The sequence below is a fragment of the Protomyctophum parallelum genome (assembly GCF_964188405.1).
Source record: "Protomyctophum parallelum genome assembly, chromosome: 10".
In the NCBI taxonomy this organism is placed as follows: domain Eukaryota; kingdom Metazoa; phylum Chordata; class Actinopteri; order Myctophiformes; family Myctophidae; genus Protomyctophum; species Protomyctophum parallelum.
The window spans coordinates 47,480,887-47,496,143 of NC_139704.1; the positions used below are offsets into that span (position 1 = coordinate 47,480,887).

At 45.0% G+C, this 15,257-nt stretch overlaps 1 protein-coding gene across 10 annotated transcripts in view; it reads right to left on the minus strand.

The window, feature by feature from the left end:
• Positions 1–15,257, minus strand: part of LOC310866085 (spectrin beta chain, non-erythrocytic 1-like) — a 231,690-nt gene that overhangs the window by 32,736 nt on the left and 183,697 nt on the right. For all 10 annotated transcript variants that reach the window (XM_083775398.1, XM_083775399.1, XM_083775391.1 and 7 more), the window contains 6 exons: positions 14,989–15,119; positions 12,984–13,188; positions 11,865–12,239; positions 10,124–10,210; positions 4,767–4,924; positions 3,679–3,817 (listed from right to left, as the gene is read on the minus strand). In XM_083775398.1, the coding sequence (XP_083631524.1) occupies positions 3,679–3,817; positions 4,767–4,924; positions 10,124–10,210; positions 11,865–12,239; positions 12,984–13,188; positions 14,989–15,119 (1,095 nt within the window). The remainder of the gene's footprint in view (positions 1–3,678; positions 3,818–4,766; positions 4,925–10,123; positions 10,211–11,864; positions 12,240–12,983; positions 13,189–14,988; positions 15,120–15,257) is intronic.

A 15,257-nucleotide genomic window follows, 5' to 3' on the forward strand; every position in this document is an offset into this window, starting at 1 on the left:
CCTCTTCTGAAGCATAGTGCTGGTATTAGCATTAAACATACCTCCTCTGCAGCATAGTGCTGGTATTAACATTAAACATACCTCCTCTGCAGCGTAGTGCTGGTATAAACATTAAACATACCTCTTCTGAAGCATAGTGCTGGTATTAACATTAAACATACCTCTTCTGAAGCATAGTGCTGGTATTAACATTAAACATACCTCTTCTGAAGCATAGTGCTGGTATAAACATTAAACATACCTCTTCTGAAGCATAGTGCTGGTATTAACATTAAACATACCTCTTCTGAAGCATTGTGCTTGTATAAACATTAAACATACCTCTTCTGAAGCATAGTGCTTGTATAAACATTAAACATACCTCTTCTGAAGCATAGTGCTGGTATTAACATTAAACATACCTCTTCTGAAGCATAGTCCTGGTATTAACATTAAACATACCTCTTCGGAAGCGTAGTGCTTGTATAAACATTAAACATACCTCTTCTGAAGCATAGTGCTGGTATTAACATTAAACATACCTCTTCTGAAGCATAGTGCTTGTATAAACATTAAACATACCTCTTCTGAAGCATAGTGCTGGTATAAACATTAAACATACCTCTTCTGAAGCATAGTGCTGGTATAAACATTAAACATACCTCCTCTGCAGCATAGTGCTGGTATTAACATTAAACATACCTCTTCGGAAGCATTGTGCTGGTATTAACATTAAACATACCTCTTCTGAAGCATAGTGCTGGTATAAACATTAAACATACCTCTTCTGAAGCATAGTGCTTGTATTAACATTAAACATACCTCTTCTGAAGCATAGTGCTGGTATAAACATTAAACATACCTCTTCTGAAGCATAGTGCTTGTATTAACATTAAACATACCTCTTCTGAAGCATAGTGCTGGTATTAACATTAAACATACCTCTTCTGAAGCATAGTGCTGGTATAAACATTAAACATACCTCTTCTGAAGCATAGTGCTGGTATAAACATTAAACATACCTCTTCTGAAGCATAGTGCTTGTATTAACATTAAACATACCTCTTCTGAAGCATTGTGCTGGTATAAACATTAAACATACCTCTTCTGAAGCATTGTGCTGGTATTAACATTAAACATACCTCTTCTGAAGCATAGTGCTGGTATTAACATTAAACATACCTCTTCTGAAGCATTGTGCTGGTATTAACATTAAACATACCTCTTCTGAAGCATAGTGCTGGTATTAACATTAAACATACCTCTTCTGAAGCGTAGTGCTGGTATTAACATTAAACATACCTCTTCTGAAGCATTGTGCTGGTATAAACATTAAACATACCTCTTCTGAAGCATAGTGCTGGTATTAACATTAAACATACCTCTTCTGAAGCATAGTGCTGGTATTAACATTAAACATACCTCTTCTGAAGCATAGTGCTGGTATTAACATTAAACATACCTCTTCTGAAGCATAGTGCTGGTATTAACATTAAACATACCTCTTCTGAAGCATAGTGCTGGTATTAACATTAAACATACCTCTTCTGAAGCATAGTGCTGGTATTAACATTAAACACACCTCTTATGAAGCATAGTGCTGGTATAAACATTAAACATACCTCTTCTGAAGCATAGTGCTGGTATAAACATTAAACATACCTCTTCTGAAGCATAGTGCTGGTATTAACATTAAACATACCTCTTCTGAAGCATAGTGCTGGTATTAACATTAAACATACCTCTTCTGAAGCATAGTGCTGGTATAAACATTAAACATACCTCTTCTGAAGCGTAGTGCTGGTATTAACATTAAACATACCTCTTCTGAAGCATAGTGCTGGTATAAACATTAAACATACCTCCTCTGCAGCATAGTGCTGGTATTAACATTAAACATACCTCTTCTGAAGCATAGTGCTGGTATAAACATTAAACATACCTCTTCTGAAGCATAGTGCTTGTATAAACATTAAACATACCTCTTCTGAAGCATAGTGCTTGTATAAACATTAAACATACCTCTTCTGAAGCATAGTGCTGGTATTAACATTAAACATACCTCTTCTGAAGCATAGTGCTGGTATTAACATTAAACATACCTCTTCTGAAGCATAGTGCTGGTATTAACATTAAACATACCTCCTCTGCAGCATAGTGCTGGTATTAACATTAAACATACCTCCTCTGCAGCATAGTGCTGGTATTAACATTAAACATACCTCCTCTGCAGCATAGTGCTGGTATTAACATTAAACATACCTCCTCTGCAGCATAGTGCTGGTATTAACATTAAACATACCTCTTCTGAAGCATAGTGCTGGTATAAACATTAAACATACCTCCTCTGCAGCATAGTGCTTGTATAAACATTAAACATACCTCCTCTGCAGCATAGTGCTGGTATTAACATTAAACATACCTCTTCTGCAGCATAGTGCTGGTATAAACATTAAACATACCTCTTCTGAAGCGTAGTGCTGGTATAAACATTAAACATACCTCTTCTGAAGCATAGTGCTGGTATAAACATTAAACATACCTCCTCTGCAGCATAGTGCTGGTATTAACATTAAACATACCTCTTCTGCAGCATAGTGCTGGTATAAACATTAAACATACCTCTTCTGAAGCGTAGTGCTGGTATAAACATTAAACATACCTCTTCTGAAGCGTAGTGCTGGTATAAACATTAAACATACCTCCTCTGCAGCATAGTGCTGGTATAAACATTAAACATACCTCTTCTGAAGCATAGTGCTGGTATAAACATTAAACATACCTCTTCTGAAGCGTAGTGCTTGTATAAACATTAAACATACCTCTTCTGAAGCATAGTGCTGGTATAAACATTAAACATACCTCCTCTGCAGCATAGTGCTGGTATAAACATTAAACATACCTCTTCTGAAGCGTAGTGCTGGTATAAACATTAAACATACCTCCTCTGCAGCATAGTGCTGGTATAAACATTAAACATACCTCTTCTGAAGCATAGTGCTGGTATAAACATTAAACATACCTCTTCTGAAGCGTAGTGCTGGTATAAACATTAAACATACCTCTTATGAAGCGTAGTGCTGGTATAAACATTAAACATACCTCTTCTGAAGCATAGTGCTGGTATTAACATTAAACATACCTCTTCTGAAGCATAGTGCTGGTATAAACATTAAACATACCTCTTCTGAAGCATAGTGCTGGTATAAACATTAAACATACCTCTTATGAAGCATAGTGCTGGTATTAACATTAAACATACCTCTTCTGAAGCATAGTGCTGGTATAAACATTAAACATACCTCTTATGAAGCATAGTGCTGGTATAAACATTAAACATACCTCTTATGAAGCATAGTGCTGGTATTAACATTAAACATACCTCTTCTGCAGCATAGTGCTGGTATTAACATTAAACATACCTCCTCTGCAGCATAGTGCTGGTATTAACATTAAACATACCTCCTCTGCAGCATAGTGCTGGTATTAACATTAAACATACCTCTTCTGAAGCATAGTGCTGGTATAAACATTAAACATACCTCTTCTGAAGCATAGTGCTGGTATTAACATTAAACATACCTCTTCTGCAGCATAGTGCTGGTATAAACATTAAATCTGATCTCAGGTCAGGGTTAAACATACCTCCTCTGCAGCGTAGTGCTTTAGAATCTGATCTCAGGTCAGGGTTAAACATACCTCCTCTGCAGCGTAGTGCTTGCGGGCCAGCAGAGCCTTGCCCAGCTCAATGCAGGCGGTGAAGCTGTCGTTACGAGCATCGATCTCTGCCTTGATCCCCTGGTGGTTGTTCATCAGCAGCTCTACAGACGACACGTCCCTGTGCGCACACACACACACACACACACACACACACACACACACACACACACACACACACACACACACACACACACACACACACACACACACACACACACACACACACACACACACACACACACACACACACACACACACACACACACACACACACACACACACACACACACACACACACACACACACACACTCTATGAGTCAGTAATGTGTAGTGTACCTGGGTTTCTCCTGGGCCTCTATGAGTCAGTAATGTGTACCTGGGTTTCTCCTGGGCCTCTATGAGTCAGTAATGTGTAGTGTAGGTTTCTCCATAGTAATGTGTAGTGTACCTGGGTTTCTCCATAATAATGTGTAGTGTACCTGGGTTTCTCCATAATAATGTGTAGTGTACCTGGGTTTCTCTGGTTCCTATAATAATGTGTAGTGTACCTGGGTTTCTCTGGTTGCCATAATAATGTGTAGTGTACCTGGGTTTCTCCTGGGCCTCTATGAGTCAGTAATGTGTAGTGTACCTGGGTTTCTCCTGGACCTCTATGAGTCAGTAATGTGTAGTGTACCTGGGTTTCTCCCAGTAATGTGTAGTGTACCTGGGTTTCTCTGGTTCCTATAATAATGTGTAGTGTACCTGGGTTTCTCTGGTTGCCATAATAATGTGTAGTGTACCTGGGTTTCTCCATAATAATGTGTAGTGTACCTGGGTTTCTCTGGTTCCTATAATAATGTGTAGTGTACCTGGGTTTCTCTGGTTGCCATAATAATGTGTAGTGTACCTGGGTTTCTCCTGGGCCTCTATGAGTCAGTAATGTGTAGTGTACCTGGGTTTCTCCCAGTAATGTGTAGTGTACCTGGGTTTCTCCATAATATTGTGTAGTGTACCTGGGTTTCTCCATAATTAACTGTAGTGTACCTGGGTTTCTCCTGGGCCTCTATGAGTCAGTAATGTGTACCTGGGTTTCTCCTGGGCCTCTATGAGTCGTATGACGTCCTCCATCCATAACATGAGGTCTCGGACCATGCTGAAGAATCGGAACTTGTCTCCGGTGTCGAACAGCTTGAGTCGCCGTCCCTCCGCCGCATCCAGGAGATTCTTCCAGGCCTCCAGCACCTGAGGGACGAGACCAGGACGACACGGAGAGAAGACAGAAGGAAGGACGTGTTAACAAGACACAGAACAGAGGACCAGCGCTAGGTTCGTCCCTTCACCCCCGTCTTCCCTCTATTGTGATTCATTGTATATTTCTACTCTAATCTTCAGTTGCATACGTCTTCTAAGTAATTAGCCCTTGACTAAATCCCACACCAAAAAGCGATTGTCCAATGTCAATCCAAATAGTTTAGCAACGGTTGCTATGCAGGTCAAGCTTTCGTCGCTGCTAACATGCCTATTGGACAAGGATGGGTTGGGGAGGGACTTATTGAAGGGCTAATTGAAAAGACTGTTTAGTTCTTAGAGCTGTGACTGAAGCTCAGCGAATCACCTCCCCCCTCCTGCATGTCGGAATCACATTCACTTTTTTTTTTATTTTTTACACAGGATGTGTCTGTATGCAGATGACAGCTTTCATTTTGTCAACGAAAAGATCGGCAATTTTGTTTTTGGTATTTTGAAGATGACAATCTGACACAATCAGATTGATACAATACAGACGCAATGAATAAGAGTAACAGCAGAAATACAGATTACACAATGTTCAAATATCCTGTTGTTTTTTTTGTTGACAAAAAATAGCAAAAAGCGTTGATTAAAAGGGGAGTCGAGACACTTTCTGGAGCTGCTCCAGTGAAAAGGAGCGGGAGGCTTTGATGCATTGCTCGTGGTTTGAATGCACGGCCACACACAGCATCCTAGCACACCTGACAACCATCCATCTACATCTTGGTGGTTTTGTAGTTAAAATAGCTCATAAGTCTTAAATAATTTGTCAGATGCTATATTTACAAATCTTAACCACTTTCAACCTGTTGTCCTAATTTTGAGCATATGGTATATAGGCGAAACTTAAACCAAAAAATGTGCAGACGTTGTCAAAAGATTTCCCAAATGTATATTCCTAAATGTTCAACACTTGAAAATAGCAGATCTACAAGGTTACAATGTGTCATATGGGGACGCGTTGTGAGCTTGTAGGCATGCTATTTTCATTGTTTAGTCATACGACAAAGTACAGGACTTACGTGGATGAAGATACTGTATGATTGTAAAGCACCAATGTGCTGTAGCCTATATATACACAATGATGATGAAAACATTGGCAGTTGCTACCAGCGATGGTTAGCCAGCTAGCTCGCTACCAGCAACAAGCAAATGCTAACAATCGTGTTTTGCAGCACAAACTTCAACGATGCATCTAAAAACGGATGCGACACAAACTCGACAATAAGTGTAACAATAATGAACATTCTTTGACAAAAAAGGCCTGGACCAAACCGTATTTGCAAATGATACTTTGTTTTGGATTTGTTTTATAGTGCTTTCAGCACTAGATGGATGGGGCTAGCTTTATCAACACTGGGACGATTGAAGCAACTACAGTAATACACCTCCTTAGTAGTTCCATTTTGTTTAACATTCAAGTCTCTTTAGTAAACAGGAAAAGCCTTTTCAGGTCAATGCAGGTCTGCAACTTGACCAAATTTGTATCAATGCATTTTTTATGTCCAACATCCTAAAATAAATACTGGTTACACATCAACCAGGGCAAAGAATATCACAAATATTATTCATTAGCTTGTGTTTCTGTTCATTGTATTTGCGTCTTCAAAATCCAATTCCACTGGTTCGTGCTGTATGCGTATTTCTCTTCTGATTGGCTGGAATTCCTATCCCAACCTGGCAAATGTATTTTCTGTTTACCAAAGAGCTGGAAGGTCAGGATGACACCTGAATTAAACACCGTACAACAATGATTGCCATGGTAATAGAGAGCTATATTCCAAGACTAATTCCAACAACAACAAAAAAACTTTTCAATTCTTTCGAATGTGAAAAGTGAAAATGAAACTGATGGACACATTGAACAGAGCACTTTCAGTATGGGGCAATGGGTTTTCCTAAATGACCAGCATCAGACAATAATATAATAAAATATCTATGCGTCACTGTTTTCACGACGTGTGTAACCGTCGTGTACAAACCCCACCCATCCAGCCACTCCGGCAACATAAAACACACGATGAAAAGTATTTTGCAAATGGCCCGCTCTTCCACACAGCACCAAGCAGGAACTTAACTGGCATGACACGACTAAAATGTCCCGAAACTCAGTCAGCATTTTAGTCGAAAGCATAATACGAGCTTAACGTTCCTAAAATAAATTATATATATACGTTTGATGCGAAGCCGATGTTTTAATTTATGCGTTCTCACCTCCACCTTTCTCCTCTGGCCGGGGACATATGGGACATACAGGGGATGGTCAAAACAACCACAAGTCAACAAACACTCAACGACTCACCAAACAGATCAATTCATCACTTATCAATGCTTACTAGAGTTCTCAAATTCTGCCCCGAACCCGACACGACATGACGTTTTTGGGCCTAACTAGCCGGGCCGGGCCAAGCCTTGGGTTCTGTGAAAAGAATGGACGTAGAATACGCACATCGACAGGCTGGGTGCTGGACTAAATAAACTTCAGTAGGTATTGGATGGAGCCCGCAAAACACAGGTATAAGAAAGACGTTCTTTATTGAAATACTATAAGTCGGTATTTCAATAAAGAACGTCTTTCTTATACCTGTGGTGTGCGGGCTCCATCCAATACCTACTTCTGTGAAAAGAATGAAATAAAATCTACTACCCCCAGGAAAATAAATTTCAACTGCCCCTTGCAGCCCAACGGTAAGGCCGACGGGAATGGAAGTGGATGTGTTGGATGCAGCACAAAGTGAACTTTACTCACGTAAAGTTTGTCACCGTCTGACCTGCCTAGCCGTAAAGAAAAACAGGTGGCAATGGCCAAAACTTGCCGATAGAAATTAGCAGAAAGTGGCCATTTTAACGATGGTTGAGCCATTGTCTCTGGAGCAGAAGGTACAATCTGCTCAGTTCAAAGCTTATTGGATCATGTGTAACTTTAAGGACATGCATTATTGTCCAGGAAACAGACCCCAGTCATTTAGGATCAATAGGAAAATGAGCCTATATGTTATTTAGTCTGGAGTTTCCCTTTAACTCAGTGGCGTGCACATACATTTAGAGGGGCAGGTGCTCAAGAGAAAAAAAAGGGCACCTTGTGCGTCGCATGGAACCGCCTAAATACAAATACAACACAAAAACAAAATGTACCAAAAAACTAACTTTCAAAAGGGCAGAGGGCAAAGGGCAGCTGCTCTAGCATCATCTAGTGTCTATCTGTGCACGCCACTGCTTTAACTCACTATGTACCAGAAGCAATATCAGTGAAATTAATTGACCCCCCCCCCCCCCCAAACCAAACTACAAGATCAATACGGTTTCATCCTGTGGTGTATTTTGACCATGCCCTGTAAACGGTCTTTACACAGCGAGGGGGCGAGTACCAAAACGAGTAGTTTGCATCCAAACTATCCGTACGGTCGACATCTCATTCATACAGGCGCACGGCGTGTGAGATATATTGCGAAAATATACTTTCCGGTCGTTTAATCACATGAAAAAGAAGAAAAACTAAAAAGCGTCCCCAATGTGTAAGTCTTCATTTGCATAATACTATAATATTAGTTGCATTAATGTGTCATTATGATGTTAATATATGGATGAATACAGTCATAATTCCTTGTAAACAACCTGTAATATCTCATTATCCAGTTCACTCCCTCATCACGTCCCTCTTTTCACCAACAACTAGGTGGGATTGATAGTAAGTCATCTCTCCTGCGTGTATATGCCTTTCACAGCGGCACATTTCACACACCACGCCCCCTTTGTTTTCATTGGCTATACGGCAGAGTATTCTAGTAAGAGAGTAGCGACACTAGTGTTGACTCCCATTGTAAACCATGGAATGCGGAAGTGCTCATTCTATCTCAATGGGATATAGTTCCAGCCATAGGAGCAATGTTTGGAACTATAGCCCATAGGCACCCGCTTTGCGCACGAGATCAAAGCTTGTCGCCACTCTCTCTCTTACTAGATTACTCTGAGCCAACAGAAGCGTAGCTGCCAGAAGCATAGAGAGAGAAAGTTGCGTCACGCTTTGATCTCGCGGCGAAGCGAGAAAGCTTACAGAAGGAAAGGGCATGGTCACGTGACCATCACACCGGAAGTTTGATGAAATACATGGCAGTGGATGACAGACGACTAGACCAGCTCACGAGCAAACACCATTTATGAAACATTGAGACCTTTGTCATATAATGGGGTCAGGAATATAAAAGAAGACATATCATAGGTTGTTTTCTAATCACTTGCTTCTCGATGTGCACACAGTACTGTACGCATCATGTTATTGAGGCATCTACATAGCGGCAGGTTTTCTATTGTTTCTGTCTCGGAGGTATCGCACGATTTGGCTGCCAGGCAGGAGACGGTGGACAGGCTTGAGATACTTACTTGGCACGTTCAGAAACTAGTTTGTGCTCTTTAGATACCTCTATAAAGTTACAGTGTACACATTGAAAAGGCAACACGACAGACTGTTATATGACTATTATATGTCTTCTTTTATATTCCTGAACGGATTATATGACAAAGGTCTCAATGGTTCATGAATAGTGTTTTTCATGAGCTGCTCCTAGTCCACTGCCATGTATTTCATGATTTTCATCAAACTTCCGGTGTGAGATTAGTCACCGGGAGCATCATGGCCCAACCCAGTCACGTGACCATGCCTTTTCCTTCTCATCTGTTCCTAGCCGCAAATCGGCATGTTGCCTCCTGTAGTTCCAAACATTGGAACTTCCTCGTTGAGATAGAAAGAGAATTCCATCTATGCTAGTGACGTAACTCCCTCTCCATGGGTCTGGTAGCCTCTACGCTGTCCTCCCTTCGGCTGGGTGGAAGTGAATAGTTTACATCATGAAGCTAGCAAACCAGCCGCTAGCTCGGAGGTGCGCCTGCCTTGTCGTCGTAGCATGGGCCGCTGGATGCTGATTGGAGCAGCCATCATGTTTTCATATCCTTCAGACCTGTTATGTAATGTTATGATGAGTGACGGACAGAGCCATCACCTCTCTCTCTCTATTGTTATGAGTGACGGACAGAGAGAGACTCACACCTCTCTCTCTCTCTCTCTAACTCTATTGTTATGAGTGAAGGACAGAGAGCCATCACCTCTCTCTCTCTCTCTCTATTGTTTTGAGTGACGGGCAGACAGCCACTCACCTCTCCCTCTCTCTTCTGGATGTCGTCAGCTTTGTCCCCGGCGTAGGACGACTGGAGACGCACGGCGTCTTCTTGCAACTGACGCACCTGAGGGGACGAGAGAGAGACGGGTTGAGACATAGGAGAGAGAGAGACATATACTGTAGGAGAGAGACATTATGTGTGTGTCTGTCCCCGCTGTCTGTCTGTCTGTCTTTCTGTTCCTATCCGTGTCAGTCTGTCCTTTGTCCCCCTAGGCCAGTGGTTTTCAACCCTTTTCATTATCATTTATTCAGCATTTGAGCCACGGACCACCATTTGATGAGATTTAGCCTCTCAGACCCAAGACTCACCTGTGTCCCCTGTCCCTCTCTGAATCCCTCTGTCCTCACCTGTGTCCCCTGTCCATCTCTGCCTCCCCTGTATCCCCCTGTCCCTCTCTGTGTCCCCCTGTCCCTCTCTGTGTCCCCCTGTATGCCCCTGTCCCTCTCTGTGTCCCCGGTCCCTCCTCTGTGTCCCCTGTCCCTCTCTGTGTCCCCCTGTATGCCCCTGTCCTCACCTGTGTCCTCTGTCCCTCCCCTGTATCCCCCTGCCCCTCCCCTGTCCTCACCTGTGTCCTATGTGTCCTCCCCTGTCCCTCCCCTGTCCTCACCTGTGTCCCCCTGTATCCCCCTGTGTCTCCCTGTCCTCACCTTTGTCCCCCTGTATCCCCCTGTGTCTCCCTGTCCTCACCTTTGTCCCCCTGTGTCTCCCTGTCCTCACCTTTGTCCCCCTGTATCCCCCTGTGTCTCCCTGTCCTCACCTTTGTCCCCCTGTATCCCCCTGTGTCTCCCTGTCCTCACCTGTGTCCCCCTTTGTCCCCCTGTGTCCCCCTGTGTCCCCCTGTATCCCCCTGTATCCCCCTGTGTCTCCCTGTCCTCACATGTGTCCCCCTGTATCCCCCTGTGTCCCCCTGTATCCCCCTGTGTCTCCCTGTCCTCACCTGTGTCTCCCTGTACTCACCTTTGTCCCCCTGTGTCTCCCTGTCCTCACCTGTGTCCCCCTTTGTCCCCCTGTGTCCCCCTGTATCCCCCTGTGTCCCCCTGTGTCCCCCTGTGTCTCCCTGTACTCACCTTTGTCCCCCTGTGTCCCCCTGTATCCCCCTGTGTCTCCCTGTCCTCACCTGTGTCCCCCTGTCCTCACCTTTGTCCCCCTGTATCCCCCTGTGTCTCCCTGTCCTCACCTTTGTCCCCCTGTGTCTCCCTGTCCTCACCTGTGTCCCCCTTTGTCCCCCTGTGTCCCCCTGTATCCCCCTGTGTCTCCCTGTCCTCACCTTTGTCCCCCTGTATCCCCCTGTGTCTCCCTGTCCTCACCTGTGTCCCCCTGTGTCCCCCTGTGTCTCCCTGTCCTCACCTTTGTCCCCCTGTATCCCCCTGTGTCTCCCTGTCCTCACCTTTGTCCCCCTGTGTCTCCCTGTCCTCACCTGTGTCCCCCTTTGTCCCCCTGTGTCCCCCTGTGTCTCCCTGTCCTCACCTTTGTCCCCCTGTATCCCCCTGTGTCTCCCTGTCCTCACCTGTGTCCCCCTGTGTCCCCCTGTGTCTCCCTGTCCTCACCTTTGTCCCCCTGTATCCCCCTGTGTCTCCCTGTCCTCACCTTTGTCCCCCTGTGTCTCCCTGTCCTCACCTGTGTCCCCCTTTGTCCCCCTGTGTCCCCCTGTGTCCCCCTGTGTCTCCCTGTCCTCACCTTTGTCCCCCTGTATCCCCCTGTGTCTCCCTGTCCTCACCTGTGTCCCCAGGGCCTGGATGTCGTTCTCGAATGCCGTGTGCATCCTCTGCAGAGCCTCCACGGTGTTCTGGTCCCGGCCCAGCTCCTCGGGCAGCTTCTTGTGCTTGTCCAGGATGCGGACCAGGACCTCCTTGGCGTCGTGGTAGAACTTGTGCAGCTCGTAGGAGGCGGCGAGGATCTGCGTGCGCGTGTCGATGAGCTCCAGGAGGTCGGCCCACGCCTCGTTCAGCCCGTCCTTCCACTCCGCCACCGTGGCCGCATCGCCGTGGCCCGCGTTGATGAGGTCGTCGGCCAGCCGGTTGACCGAGTCCACCCTCTCCTGACCGATGGTCCCCGTGTCGCGGGCGAACTCCCGGAAGCGCTCCTGGAGCATCTGTGAATACATATATGAACAAATTAATTCCATGAAGCGCTCCCCCTGACCGTGACATGTTCGTAGTCCTGGCCCAGCTCGTTATAAACTCATGGTGACAGTTCGTAGTCCTATAAACTCCCTGTGACATGTTCGTAGTCCTATAAACTCCCCGTGACATGTTTGTAGTCCTATAAACTCACCGTGACATGTTCGTAGTCCTATAAACTCAGTGACATGTTCGTAGTCCTATAAACTCAGTGACATGTTCGTAGTCCTATAAACTCCCTGTGACATGTTCGTAGTCCTATAAACTCAGTGACATGTTCGTAGTCCTATAAACTCAGTGACATGTTCGTAGTCCTATAAACTCCCTGTGACATGTTCGTAGTCCTATAAACTCCCTGTGACATGTTCGTAGTCCTATAAACTCCCCGTGACATGTCCGTAGTCCTATAAACTCATGGTGACATGTTCGTAGTCCTATAAACTCACCGTGACATGTTCGTAGTCCTATAAACTCACCGTGACATGTTCGTAGTCCTATAAACTCACCGTGACATGTTCGTAGTCCTATAAACTCCCTGTGACATGTCCGTAGTCCTATAAACTCATGGTGACATGTCCGTAGTCCTATAAACTCATGGTGACATGTTCGTAGTCCTATAAACTCCCTGTGACATGTTCGTAGTCCTATAAACTCCCTGTGACATGTTCGTAGTCCTATAAACTCCCCGTGACATGTTTGTAGTCCTATAAACTCACCGTGACATGTTCGTAGTCCTGGCCCAGCTCGTGCGAGCCCGCCACCACCTCCCTCTCTGCGATCCACTGCTCCAGGTCGTCCACCTCGCGGTTCAGTTGGAACAGACGGAAACGCTCCTCCAGCTTCCCCCGCCGCTCCTCAGACAGGTCCTTCAGCCCCGCGTACAGCTTGTCCACCTGGGACTGACGCATGCCGATACGCTCACTGGAGGGAGGGAGGAGGGAGGGAGGGAGGGAGGGAGGGAGGGAGAGAGGGAGGGAGGGAGGGAGGGAGGGAGGGAGGAGGGAGGGAGGGAGGGAGGGAGGGAGGGAGGGAGGGAGGGAGGGAGAATGCAATACATTGAAATACTGATGACATTTGTGACCCCTCCCAGTGGTTTCAATCACAAGTCGGCGCTAATGAAACTCCACAAATTGGATTTTTTAAATAATTTTTGGTGGTTTCGTTTTTAGCCACATTAACACAGTTGGAGTGTTAAAGAAGGTTTTTATTCCAACAGAATATCTCATCAACGTTTTAGTGTCATTAAGTCGTTGCAATTGCATTGCAAAAAATTCTTTGTATTTACAGTTTTATTTGCACATTTTAGGGGAGTGAACATTCCTACACGTATTTACATAGAGTCGTTTCGATTGGCCGTAGCTATCTTTGTTCTCCAGTTACAGTAGCCGTGCAGTGTGTTTCTGTGACAATAGCAAACACAACACAACATCATCATTATTGTTAACTTGATATGATGCTGTTGGATCTTGTAATAAAAGTATAAATTAACTGATTACCCGTCGTCCACCGAAGGAAAAACAAGTCGCTGCCAGTTTGTTGTTTGAGGTCTCCACACCACACAGTGCGTTCTGACGAGATTGTCTTAGTTGTAAACCCATTCTTCTGCCCTTTATTTCAGTGCACACATGTAGCTATATGTGTGGTTTAGCACTGTGTTTTAATCTTTGTAACTTTATTACCGTTGAATGCTGCTGCCTGATGATCAATGAATAACATCAATCCGTCTTTTATATAATTTGATCAATCCATGACATTGTTGTTGTTAGAAGAACAGCTCAAATATTGAATATGAAGACATAGTGTAGTACAAATCCTTTCCTCTTCTTAAAAGTGGAAAGGATCATAACACACGTCTAAGGTATTTTTTCCCCTGACTTTCTGTTGGTAAGGTATTAACTCTTTCACATCAGTGCACGGCTGACTCAAGCCATGCATTTAGGGGTAAAAAGGTACCTTTGTGAGTGTTATAAGTGTTAAGGGGTTCACCTCTCAGGGTGTAGGTCTGTATTTAAGGGGTTCACCTCTCGGGGTGTAGGTCTGTATTTAAGGGGTTCACCTCTCGGGGTGTAGGTCTGTATTTAAGGGGTTCACCTCTCGGGGTGTAGGTCTGTATTTAAGGGGTTCACCTCTCGGGGTGTAGGTCTGTATTTAAGGGGTTCACCTCTCGGGGTGTAGGTCTGTATTTAAGGGGTTCACCTCTCGGGGTGTAGGTCTGTATTTAAGGGGTTCACCTCTCGGGGTGTAGGTCTGTATTTAAGGGGTTCACCTCTCGGGGTGTAGGTCTGTATTTAAGGGGTTCACCTATCGGGGTGTAGGTCTGTATTTAAGGGGTTCACCTCTCGGGGTGTAGGTCTGTATTTAAGGGGTTCACCTCTCGGGGTGTAGGTCTGTATTTAAGGGGTTCACCTCTCGGGGTGTAGGTCTGTATTTAAGGGGTTCACCTCTCGGGGTGTAGGTCTGTATTTAAGGGGTTCACCTCTCGGGGTGTAGGTCTGTATTTAAGGGGTTCACCTCTCGGGGTGTAGGTCTGTATTTAAGGGGTTCACCTCTCGGGGTGTAGGTCTGTATTTAAGGGGTTCACCTCTCGGGGTGTAGGTCTGTATTTAAGGGGTTCACCTCTCGGGGTGTAGGTCTGTATTTAAGGGGTTCACCTCTCGGGGTGTAGGTCTGTATTTAAGGGGTTCACCTCTCGGGGTGTAGGTCTGTATTTAAGGGGTTCACCTCTCGGGGTGCTCGTTGGACACCAGTCCTCTGCTGGTCTGGGACAGCTGGTGGACGGTCTCGGCGTAGTCCTCCACCGCCTGCTCCAAGATCTGGTGCTTCTTCAGCATGGCCACGGAGCTCTGCTCGTCCTGAGAGAGAGAGACACCCAGACACACAGGGAGGGGGGGAGAGAGAGAGAGAGACACCCAGACACACAGGGAGGGGGGAGAGAGAGAGAGAGAGACACCCAGACACACAGGGAGGGGGGAGAGAGAGAGACCCAGACA